Here is a 12399-nt window from a genome sequence, read left to right on the forward strand (position 1 = left end):
AACCCCATCGACGACACCCATCACAGTAGATGGCCCACATGCCCTGGTACACGGCTGACAAAGATCTCCTGAGGTAGCCAGACATCTGAGTTGCTGCTCTGCAAGAAAAACCTCTCACTTGTAAGAGATACTGGATAATCTCCAGCCATGAAGAGACAGGGACCCTACTGATTGGTGGTACCTCTCTACATGAGATTGGCAGAGAAGGCTATGCCAAAGGGGAATCTCTCTCGGTACTGCTGAGAACAGAGACAGAAGATCCAGGAACCACTTTGCTTGGGGCCACAAAGGAGCTACCAGTCATCCTGAGGTTCTTGGAACTCATCACTCTGTTCAGGACATGACAGATCAGGCAGAAAGGAGGGATGGCGTAAACTTTCAGGCTGTCCAAAGGATGTTGATGGGCGTCCTCCGCCACAACGATGATCTGGGACCACCGAACAATAGACCTCTAGCTTTCTGTTGAACCTTTTAGCAAAAAGGTCTAAAATGGGTCTTCCCCATAGAAGAAAAAGCCTGTCTGCTATGTCCTGATGCAGACCATTCTGTACATACAAAAAATTTGTGTGTGTGTCAGGGCGGATGTGTTAGAGGTCTCTCTTGCATTTTTTACCAAAAAAGAAAGGGTTTTTTGCACCTCGTGATTATACCTCTCATAGAAGGCAACGTAATACCCAGCGCGTAAACCGGTTAATTTTGTGTAATTGCATATATATTAATCTACATTCTGCCCCAATCAGTGACTTCGAAATTTTCAAGTTTCAACTTCTTGAAGCCTATTGGCCCTGGGAAATGGGTAATAGAGTGCTGTGCATGTGTTAGTGATTGGCCTCCCTCTACCACAAAAATGTCATCTGACTAACCTCCAACCGTCGTGCCAGTGACCCTGTCACCTAATGATACCTGTGCCCCACACACAAGTTCCGTACTCGCGAACAATTGTCTTTACTTTATACAATACCAATCGAACCGTTCTGATGTCGAGTCGGCTATACAATCTGTCAGTGCAGCCTTCTCCGACAAGGAAATTCTGCATATACAAAATGCAAAGACCTGATACCAGAGACCATTCTCCAGGAGCGACCCACGAAAAGCTTATCCTCCCTCAAGAAAATAGCATATATCACTTAGTGGGTAAGGACCTGCTAAGTTGAAATCTACGCCGATGACCCTTACAATCTGCCTCTAAGCCTACCTGCAGTATACCATATGGCAGAATATGCTTTTCTAACAGCAAAATCCCTCTCAGAAAAAATTGAGGAAGCACAAGACAAATTTTCACAGATCTGGGACATGATCAAAGTATTACAGGAATCAATTGAGTCTTAAAACTGTGGAAACAAATAACAATCTTTCACGGATCTGGGATGCGAACAAAGGAGTGCAGGAATCATTAGATAACAATTGCACAGCAAGTCACCAGACTCCTTTGAGTGAGGCATCTATTATTTCCTCATCTTCCAAAACACGAGAGAAGTGAGGGTGCGACGCAAAGTCGAGATGGCCATACCCTCCCATGAGGGAACCACCCTCTCTCCCTCGGATGAAGCGCCCACATCACCTATTGACCTATTGGAGGGGACCGATGGACCCCCACCCTCCTCTCCCTCCCCAGTGCCTCCAGTGGAAGATAGATCTTCAGTGACGATCACCAGCCCTCATGAGTCTTCCGACCCTATCTCTCCCCCAAAGACCCCCTGTCGTGGATGAGGATGTGATTAATCATGCGGGGATTGGGGGCTGGCAGACACAAACAAGTAGAAAAAGAAAATAACATCTCGATTATCCACTGGACCGAAGCTCAACATTTGTGAATCACCTTGCCCAATAACATGTCAGCTGCGAAGAACAGACCTAAAGTACTGCATTTTTCATACACTGTTTCAATATCCTGTAAGTAAAACATGGAAAACACTGACTTGCACCTCCAAAATGTTGCCTGCGAAATTGAAGAGAGTGACAGATTACACCCGAAAGCCAAAGACATCACCATGGCTCTTATTTCATGAGCCTTTACTTTACATAAGGGCAGTAAATCATCTTGAACTCCCAAATGTGCTTCCAAAATCACGGATCTTAAAAAGAATGATAATGCATTCTTGGACAGAAGACAGCTGGGGTCTTTCACAGAACACCAAAGATTTGAGGCCGAACCTCTACGGTTTTTGGTTCTTTCAAGGTACACTCTCAAGGCTCTTACAGGACAGAGGACTTTCCCTTGCTTGGAAGGACCGAGTACTTCGGACAGGCTCTCGATTGAAAAGGAGCGGGGCCAAGGGTTAGTCGGGTCCTCATTCTTGGCCAAAAAATCCGGAATCAGTGAGTATACAGCATTGCCTTGTGAGGACCCTACCCTTTTATTGATGGCATGCTCACTGGCTCTCTTGGCTGTAGCCAGTGCCATCAAAAATAAAGTCTTGTTCGTCAGATTCCGAAGTGATGATGAATCAAAAGGTTCAAACGGCGGTCCTGACATCCATTTACGGACAACATCCAAGTTCCAAGTGACCCCCGCTGGTTTTGCTTGCTTACTAGTATTATGATGTCTTGGTTTGATGACAGGTCTACTCCTCTATGTTTAAACACTTAACTCAACATCGCTCTGTAACCCTTGCTGGTAGATGTTGTGAGTCCTTTTGCAGTTCTAAGATGTAATAGAAAATCTGCGATTTGGGCTACAGACGTTTTGAGGAGGAGATATTTCGCTCCCGGCACCACTTCCTAAAAACCGCCCACTTGGTTTGGTAGACTGCAGAAGATTGTCGCCTACACTTAGCAATAGCCTCTGCAACCTTCCTTGAAAATCCTTTCGCTCTGACAAGCTCCCTGACAGTCTGAAGCCTGTCAGAGCAAGAGTGGATAACCCTTGATGGAATCGGAGAAAGTGTGGCTGTTTGAGAAGATTTCTCTTCTGCGGAAGTGGGAAATCCATCAAAAGGCCTAGCAGATTGGGGAACCACTCCTTGTGTGGCCAAAAGGAGCGACTAAGGTCATTGACACATTGTGTGTGTTGAACTTTTTCAACACTTCCCTCACCATGCTGAAGGGAGGGAAGGCGTAAAGGTCGAGGTTCGACCAGTTCTGCAGCATGGCATCCATCGCCCATGTTTGCGGATCCGGAGCTGGGGAACAATACAACGGAAGACGATGGTTCCTTGATGTCGCGAACAGGTCTATCAACGGCTTTCCCCACAGCTTCCACAGGTCAGTGCACACCTGTGGACTGAGTGTCCACTCCATCGGTAGAACATGTTTGCCACAACTCAATTCGTCCACAAGGACGTTCATCCTCCCCTGAATGAAGCAGGTCACTAATTGGGTCTCGTTGCTCCTTGCCCACAGAAGAAAATCCTTTGCCGCTTCGTAAAGCGTAAAGGAATGAGTCCCTCCTTTGGTTTTTTATATAAGCCAGGGTGGTCATGCTGTCTGAATGGACCGATACTGTCTTGCTGAAGATTTGAATTGCAAAATGCTGAAGTGCAAGATGAATTGCTTTAAATTCCTTTACAGTGATGTGGAGGCTTCTTTCGGTAGGAGACCAAGTTCCTGAAACCTCCATACCGTTGAGAAGGGCTGCCAACCCAGATCTGAAGCGTCTGAGTATAACGTTAGGTTGGGGTTCACTGGAGCCAGAGACTTTCCTGTTGCAAATCTGTCTTTCGCCAGCCACCACCGAAGGTCCTCTTTTATATGGGGAGTGATGTTGAAAACGAACGAATCCGGGAACGACTTCCTTTGCCAATTTGCCTTGAGGTAAAATTGCAGTACTCTTGTTTGTAGCCTGCCTAGTGGAACAAACTTCTCTATGGAAGAGAAGGCCCCAGAAGACTCATCCAAGCGTTGGCTGAGCAGGAGGGGCGAGTTACGAAGTCTTGGACTTTTTTGTGGCAATTCAGGATCTTTTGTTAGGATGGAAAAGCCCAAACACTCACAGAGTCTATCACTATCCCCAAATATAGAACAGAATGAGTCAGGACTAGCCACAACTTCTTGAAGTTTATTAAGAGGCCTAAATCTTGAGCGAGATAGAGAATTTTCTGCAGGTCCTCCGTGCACTCAGATCTTGAGGGGGAGCACAGGAGCAAATTGTCCAGGTACAGAGAGATGTTTATCCCCATGAGATGTAGCCATTTTGCTAGGGGAGAGCGAGTACGCGGGTAAAAACTTGAGGGGCCGTGGAGAGTCCGAAGCCAAGTGCCCGAAACTGGAAGACTCTGTCCTGGAACACGAATCTTAGATGCTTCCTGGAATTCGGGTAAACTGGAATGTGAAAGTAAGCATCTTGCACATCCATCGTAACCATCCAGTCTCCCTGATGGATGGCCGACAATACCGACTGACCCGTCTCCATTTTGAACTTCGTTGTTTGAATGAAGAGGTTCAGGGCACTGACGTCCAGGACAGGTCTCCATCCTCCCAATGACTTGGGAACCATGAAGAGGCGGTTGTAAAACCCGTGTTTACATCCTCAGCTACTTCCACAGCTTTATTTTCTAGTATTTCTGACACTTCCTGAGATAGGGCCATAGCCCTCTTTCAATACCTTCAACACGCACGCTCCACATTCTTCTTTTTCCATTCTGTCTAGAAATAGGAAGGTCTTGCTCCCACTGGAACACGGAGGACGGACGACTCACTTTCAAGGTGCTGGCTTGTTAACGGGTTTCTTGGTTGGTCTGGAAGTTCGGAGGTTGGCTCTAGGTTGGGACTAGAAACGACCTCTAGAACTTCGAAAGGGCTGTTGCTGCAAGGGCGACGACGTTCTAGTAGCTGTGGTAGAAGCAGTGGCTCGTGCGGGGAACTTTGTACTTTTGGTGGATTGAGTGAGGAGGTCCTGAGTTGATTTCTTCTGTACTCTACTGAAACCCATTCCAAGGTGTCCTACAAGAACAGACTATTTTTGTCAGGGGCGGCGGGGGCAAAAAGAAGCGAAGAACGTTGCGATGGGGTGACTCCCTTTGCTGTGAATGAGCACCACAAATCTCGTTTTTTAAGGACTCCTGTTGTGAAGATGCTGCTCCATCTCTTACGGCTCTATCAGCGCACGCCAGCACTCCCAGCCAGTCCGATACGAAGTTCTCTTGAAGGGACGTACAGTCTTCTATTTTCTTGGCTAGAGCCCCCACCATCCAATCCCGAAAACTGAAGAACTTGAAGACTTTAAAGATGTCTTTAAGCAAATGGTGTAATTCCGAGGCTGTGAAGAGAATTCTGGCCGACGAGAAAGCAGAATGACAAGAAGCATCAATGATACTGGAAGAGTCCCCTTGAGAGGAGGCAGAAACTCCCAAGGACAGAGCTTCTCCAGTTGCATAAAACATATACTTCTGCCTTATCATTTGAGAGGGAGGCGAACAGAATACCACTTTCCCAACATCTCTCCTTTCTGCTAAACAGGCATCCATGTGGGCGAAAGCTTTCTTCGAAGGCGAAGACCATATGTGGAAGTCTGGCAGTACCTGGTGGTTGTCACATCAAGAAGGCCGAACCTGGCAACGAAGGGACGGTTGGAGAGAAAAACGATGGGTAACAGATCAGGAAATACCTGAGCAGTGCCAAATAATTAGATGTAGATTGCTCCTCTTCTACAGGTTCTTCAACGGAGGAAGCGGGTAATCCTGGGGGTCCACGGTCTTTTGCACTACCGGAGTTGGCTTTTGAAGAAGGCTCAGAACTTTATCAAGCCAGAGTTGAAGCGGCGCCAACGAAGGATCTTGAGCAACAGACGGAAATTCACCTGAAGAATCAGGTACTGGAATCTCTTCTTGTGGAGTCACGAAGATGATAGAAGTAGGGTGGGCTTCTCGAGAAGCGCCCACAGAGACTGGACGCACAGACATTGGGCGCCCACTCGCTGTTGGAACAGACACTGACTCCTTCAAAGCGGCTGCATTCTTCATGGACAATTGGCGCCCCAGGGATGGGCGCTCGAAGACTTGACGTTCAAACTCCGAGTGGTCATACCTGGGCTCTTCCAACTCGGAATCTGGGCGCCCATTAACTGGGAAGGCGGAAACTGCACTCTAATACAATGGGCGCTTGGACAAAGTGTGTTCATACGATGGGCGCTTGGACACTGGGTGCTCTAGAGATGATAGCTTGGACACCGAACTACCTTCAAGTTGGCGCTTACACAAAAAGTATCGTACACCGGGGGCTTGGATGCTTGCACAGATAAGCTGGACTGGCACACACTCTTTTGGGGTCAGAACACACTTTCGCAACTGAATGGGCGCGAGAATCTCTCGCTAGCGACTCCCAAAAACTACAAGAAGGGAGAGGGCTACGTTCTTTCTCTACAGCTCGCTTATGAGGCAGAGTGAATCAGTTTCCAAGGAAGCGCCCGGCCTTTTCAATGGCCTAGAAACTTTCACAAAATGGCCACTGCGCTTCTTGAATGTGGGAGAGTCCGAATCACTTGATGATAGGGCATGTACATCCATTCAAACGCCTTTCCAATGGTGTTCTTCCACAGCCTGGGATTGGCAGACAACAGGCTCAGATGAGGTGACGACTGCTCGTGGGCAAACCCAACCAACCTCCCTTGGACTGCCAGTTTGCTTCCTCCCAAGTGAGCAAGGGGAGTTTAACAGTGACCTTGGTCTAGCAGCATCAGTGGGACGAACAACCACCCCCTCCACTGACACTGCATAACATCAATACAGTATCAACTCCTGGAGAATGACCTGTACTAGCAGAAGCCTTTGCTTCAGCCCTAGCTGTAGCTTTTCTCAAACGATCACGCTGTAATTTGTCTAAGTGAGTCTGTAAAGTCTTCTATTTCTCCTTATCCCAGTCCTTACATTCTACACAATTAAGCTCAGGAGAGCAAATTTGTTTCCTACAAGAACTACATACTGTAGGGGAGTCATATTTTGCAGAAGTGAGTCTAGTTTTGCAGCCTTTGCTGCAATACTTAATGCTAGACACACTAGAGTCAGATATAATAGGTCAAAAGTCCAATTAGGAAAGTCACAATCGAAGATATAATCCAGAATTCTAGCTAAGCTAAATAGCTACGCTACCAAAAGCAAAGAGTATGTCACCAAAGATGATCTCCGACCACCCAGCAAAAACAAATCAAGAGCTGCTAATAACTGGTGTTCAGTCATTAGCCGGCAGAAACGAATTGAGCTCTTTAGCTACTTTGTACCTATCCTTCCCCGAAAGTGGGCGGGGCAGTATACCTACACCCAAAATAAAAGAGCGCTACTGTGAATTTCGAATTTTGAGCTGCCGCGTAAAGTACAAACTATAGCTATGTAATTATTTGGTAAGTTACTTATATAAAAATATTTCTTAGTGAGCCTTGGCCTTCACCTTCCAAGAACTTCCATCACCCCAACTTGCACTGCAAAACAACATCCACTATCTGCTACCTAACTCATACAATGCTAAACAGTATTGACTTCTACTCATCTCATCCTACTTTATTTGGAAAATCATCTTAACATCCTAGTATGACTGATAGAACAAACTGTCCATCATTTAGTGAAATCCAGTCACGGAAAGTCCACTGTTCCATGAGATTTTACTGTACTAGTTACACTGTACTGACCCAAAACTGGTAACTTACCTTTCTCTAGAATGAGTTGACAGAGGAGATTCGGTGTCAGCACGTGAACGGGTGGACTGGGAAACTGCCGATGGGTTGGATGAAAGATTACGTTCAGGAAAGTGTACATTATTAAGGAACTGGTATGACTTGTCCCCTTCACTTTGGGGTATAACATGATCTGGTTGTGGCACAGGGAGCGGCATACTCCGTCCAAAATGTGCACTTTTGAAGCCAATGGGATGCAACAAATTTGCAGGTGGGGTTAACTGTTTAATATCATGATACGTTTGAGGGAGGGCTGAAATGTATGCACTTCGATTATATGATTCTATATTTGGTGGAGGTCTAATTGCTGTTATAGGGTGGGTGATAGGAGGGCAATGTGGATAGTACATAGAATAAAAACCTGGCTGCACGGGAAGATAATCGTGACCAATTGCTTCAATGTAAGGAGGTGCCATTGTTGAGGTTACCGGGGGTCGTAATGGATGGGATGCAACTAACTGTTGGGCTGGCCTGCCAGGTGGAGGCTTCATTAGTGGCTTGCCATATCGTACAGCAGGCCACTGTGGAGGTATATGGGCTGAAGGCATGTATGGCACTGGATGATGTCCAATGACAGAATGCATGGGGTACGCAGGCATGTAAGAACTGTAAGGTGGGAAAAAGTTAACATAGGGTGGCATAGTTGGTACCATTGGAAGTGAAGGTAAGGGTGAAAAATATAGGTAACGAGGAATAAACTCTGGGGCCAACGGATTTAGAACGTAGGTCTTCTTGAGTTCGACACCATCCAGTTGAGCTCGGAGGGCAGACCATGTGATCCCATAAAGTGATCCTGCTTCTGAGCAGAGCTGCAAAAATTTCTCCCACAATTTTCTGTTTAAAGAAAAACAATTCTCAGCATGTGTATCAAGTTACATATATATATAAATAGATTTAAGATTTTAATTTAAAGTTTATGTTACACCAATATTCACTACTAACAGGTTCTAGTTTTCGCATCAGTACACAGACTGTTAATCAATGGCTGTGTATTATTTGACATCACAATCTGACTCAAATTTGGAGGAGTTATATCTATTACAAGTCATAAACATTCCAAAAATTCTGCAAAATGCTTCATTGTGAAAAATAAAAACAGAGCCAAAGGAGTGAATTATGGTAAGAACATGAAATAATGATAATAAAATATACAAACTTAATAACTTGGAAAAATAACATGTTCTTCTTTGAACATGAGAAAATTGGATAAATTCGATTAACCAATTAAAAGTTCAACCTACAGTGACAATAAAAAACTAGTTCTAATATTAATGGCACAAAAGCTAATATGGCAAACTCTAATTCATAAATATAACTATAAAATAAAATATTAACAACCTGGTATTGCTACAGATAAACCAAACATTTAAATTTCTCAGTTAAAATCAATTTCTTCATAAACAAACTCATTACTTCATGGTATCCTTCATCTGTAGTAACAACAATCCCTACACAACCCTGCAAAAGTTCCCTTTTCCACCTCAGCATTTGTGCCAGAAGCTGCTTTTTAGTTTTTGGGATTGGGAAACTGATAATAGCTTCCATGTTCCCATCTTTTGGACAGATCTTTCCAAGACCCACTTTATGACCCAAGTAGGTGATAGAGGTTTTCCCAAATTAACATTTCTTCAGATTTAGAACCAGATTTGCTTTTGCAAGGGCTTCAAGGACTTTCGCTAGAATTCTTAAATGTTCTTCCCAAGTTTCTGAGAATATCACAAGGTCATCCAAATACATGACACAGTTGTTGATGCCATTTAAAACTTTACTCATTAACCTTTGGAAAATACTGGCTGCGTTCTTTAAACCAAAAGACATAACTCTTGGTTCATAACTGCCGAACGGTGCAATAAAAGCGGATATTTTCCTTGCCTGTTCATTTACAGGTACTTGCCAATAACCTTTGGCCAAATCAAGCTTGGAAATGAATTTGGCATTTCCGATTCTATCTAAGCAATCATCAATTCTGGGAATGGGGAAATTACTTTGCTTAGTTCTAAACACTGTTTACTTTTCTGAAATCAATGCACAGCCTATCTGATCCATCCTCCTTTTTCACCAGAACTACAGGAGAACCCCATTCACTCTCGCTGGGAACTATCAAATCATTATCTAACATATACATAATTTCCTTTCTTACTGATTTTGCTTTCCCTGGACTCAGACAATATGGTATTTGTCTAATGGGTTTTGACATATACGTAATTTCCTTTCTTACTGATTTTGCTTTCCCTGGACTCAGACGATATGGACTTTGTCTAATGGGTTTTGTGTTCTGTAACTCAATATCATGCTCTAACAGATTAGTTAGACCTAATTTATCACTAACAGTTTCAGGATAATTTGCCAAAACGTTGTGTAATTCCTTCAATTTTTCTTCTTCTAAGCTAATGTTAAATGCCTTTAAATTCTTAAGCACATCGGAATTTTTCTTGAAAGTAATTTCTCTCTCTGTACACAGTTACTACAGGCGGTAGGTGTTCATTATATTTCTTCAAAAAGTTTACATGCAACCACTTAGCTCTACTCCTACCCATATCAATTAGGTAATTTAAATTTCCCCTTTTTTCTAAGGCAGAAAAAGGATCTTCGAACTTATAAGATAATGAGGGATCTCCTCCCTGAATTAACATCAAAACTTTATCTCCCACACAGAAATTTCTCTTTTTTTGCCTTGAGACCATACTTCCTTTTAGTTTCCCCTTGACAGTTGCTCTTGTTTTCTATTGCCATCTGCTAAGCTTCCCTTAGATTCTCCTTGTAATTCTCTAGATTTTGTATGTAGTCCACTTAAACTCCTTCAAGCATTAATTTACACTTTAAAATTTCTAAGGATCCTTTAGCAGTGTGACCAAACACTTCCTCAAAAGGACTAAATCCAGTTGTGTCATTCGGCACCAACCGTAAGGCTAACAAGACAAATGGTAACTTTTCTTCGCAGTCATGTTCGAAATTGTTACACAATTTTTGTAAGCAACTCTTTAATGTTTGGTGGAAACGTTCAACAATATCCTGTGACTCGGCGTGATATGGTGTGGAAGTTACAAGTTCGATGATACCTAATTCTTTCATTTTGTCCCTGAAATACTTAGACACAAAGTTACTGCCATTATCACTTTGTAAAACGTGAGGCAGACCAAACTTAGAAAAATAGCTCAACAAGCGTTTAACTACGGTTTTTGCATTACTGTTTCTTACGGGGATTGCCTCTGGATAATGGGTTAGTCTATCAATAATCATTAACAGATAGATATTCCCTCCCTTACTTCTAGGCAAAGGTCCGACCATATCCATAACAACATTCTCAAAGGGTTCGCCTACCAATGGAATATTATGTAAAGGAGCCCTGGGGATAACCCAGTTAGGTTTACCATCCATTTGGCATTCATGACAACTTAGAATATATCTTTACATGTCACTTCTCATCTGAGGCCAAAAGTATGTCCTACTTATGCACTTAAATGTTTTATTTACCCCCAAATGTCCTTGATCATCATGTGCTAATTTCAAAATTACTTTGTAGAGCTTCCTAGAGATTACTAATTGTTTGACAATCTCCTCTTTGCTAAATGACTTAGGACGAACATAACAACACAAAACTTTGTGTTTTCGACAAAAGGTTTCCTTACAAACACTATCCAGCTCACCATTCAGCTCATATTCAAAGATTCGGGTTAGCGTCTCATCCCCTCTCTGTAACTTGACTAGCTCATCCTTATTCAAAATGTTACTGCCTAAACCATCGCAGCAACTATCACTTGAAACCAACACACTGACTAAGTCTACGTCATTACTTTCGACAGCTACATCGTCAGCTTGGCTAAAACTGTCAACACAGGTAGTCGGTCTTCTCAGCTACAGTCATGCTATGATCAATTATACCTCCTCTACCACTCGTTCAGATCCACAAACAAATCATGACCACAGTCTACATCTGTATCTACACCTGACCTAGTTATTACCAATTCAGGCACTGGAATGTCACTCAAAATAAGATTCACACATACTTGGATGTCGCTAAGTCATTACCGACAATTATGCCAATGCCATCAATGGGCAAACTGTCTACAACTGCTAGTTATACTTCCCCTGACACTCCCCGACCTTTTAAGCTCACCTCCAACAAATGACAAACAACACAAGTGTTCGGAAACCCACCTAACATAACTTGCTCTTTTGTACTAATTACTGCCCTTGTCAGCACACTGTCCCTCCTAATGAGAGAGACAGCCGCTCTGGTGTCCCGAAGCAAAACTACTCCTCTTGAATCCCCTCCTTTGAGAGAAGAAACTACACCTTGAGACAGAACTCTCCATAAAATTTCCTAGTTTCTTCCATAATATCACTCACTCTTGACAAAAGATTATTAAGTAGAGACACTGATATCTCAACATTTTTCCCTTCTGCACAATTCCTTGATAAATGCCCTTTCTTATTACATCGGTAACAAGTTACCTCGGAAGTCCCTTTATTCTTACAAAACCTAGAAGTATGACCAGGTTTACCATATGCATAACAATAGTAGTCACTTTTACCTATATTGCTACTATTATTACTAGAATATTTACTACGTTGTACTCTACCTGACGAAGGATCACTTTTCTTCTTACTCTCACTTAAACTTTGAGTTAGACTGTACTCATCTGCCAACCTAGTCGTGTCTGCAAATGATTTTTCATGCCTATCTTCTATATATAGCTTAATCTCGGGGAATACGTTATCTTTGAAGTTTTCTAGCAAAACTAAGTTCTTGAGATCATCAAAATTATCAACTTCAGCGGAAGTTAACCAATCAT

The 12399-nt window shown here is 43.3% G+C and overlaps 1 protein-coding gene across 4 annotated transcripts in view; it reads right to left on the bottom strand.

Annotated features, from left to right (window-relative positions):
- Positions 1 to 12399, bottom strand: part of Helz (Helicase with zinc finger) — a 90120-nt gene that overhangs the window by 7141 nt on the left and 70580 nt on the right. For all 4 annotated transcript variants that reach the window (XM_067131968.1, XM_067131965.1, XM_067131966.1 and 1 more), the window contains exon 8: positions 7577 to 8437. In XM_067131968.1, coding sequence (XP_066988069.1) covers positions 7577 to 8437 — 861 coding nt within the window. The remainder of the gene's footprint in view (positions 1 to 7576; positions 8438 to 12399) is intronic.

Source organism: Macrobrachium rosenbergii, chromosome 30 (genome assembly GCF_040412425.1).
Source record: "Macrobrachium rosenbergii isolate ZJJX-2024 chromosome 30, ASM4041242v1, whole genome shotgun sequence".
In the NCBI taxonomy this organism is placed as follows: Eukaryota; Metazoa; Arthropoda; class Malacostraca; order Decapoda; family Palaemonidae; genus Macrobrachium; species Macrobrachium rosenbergii.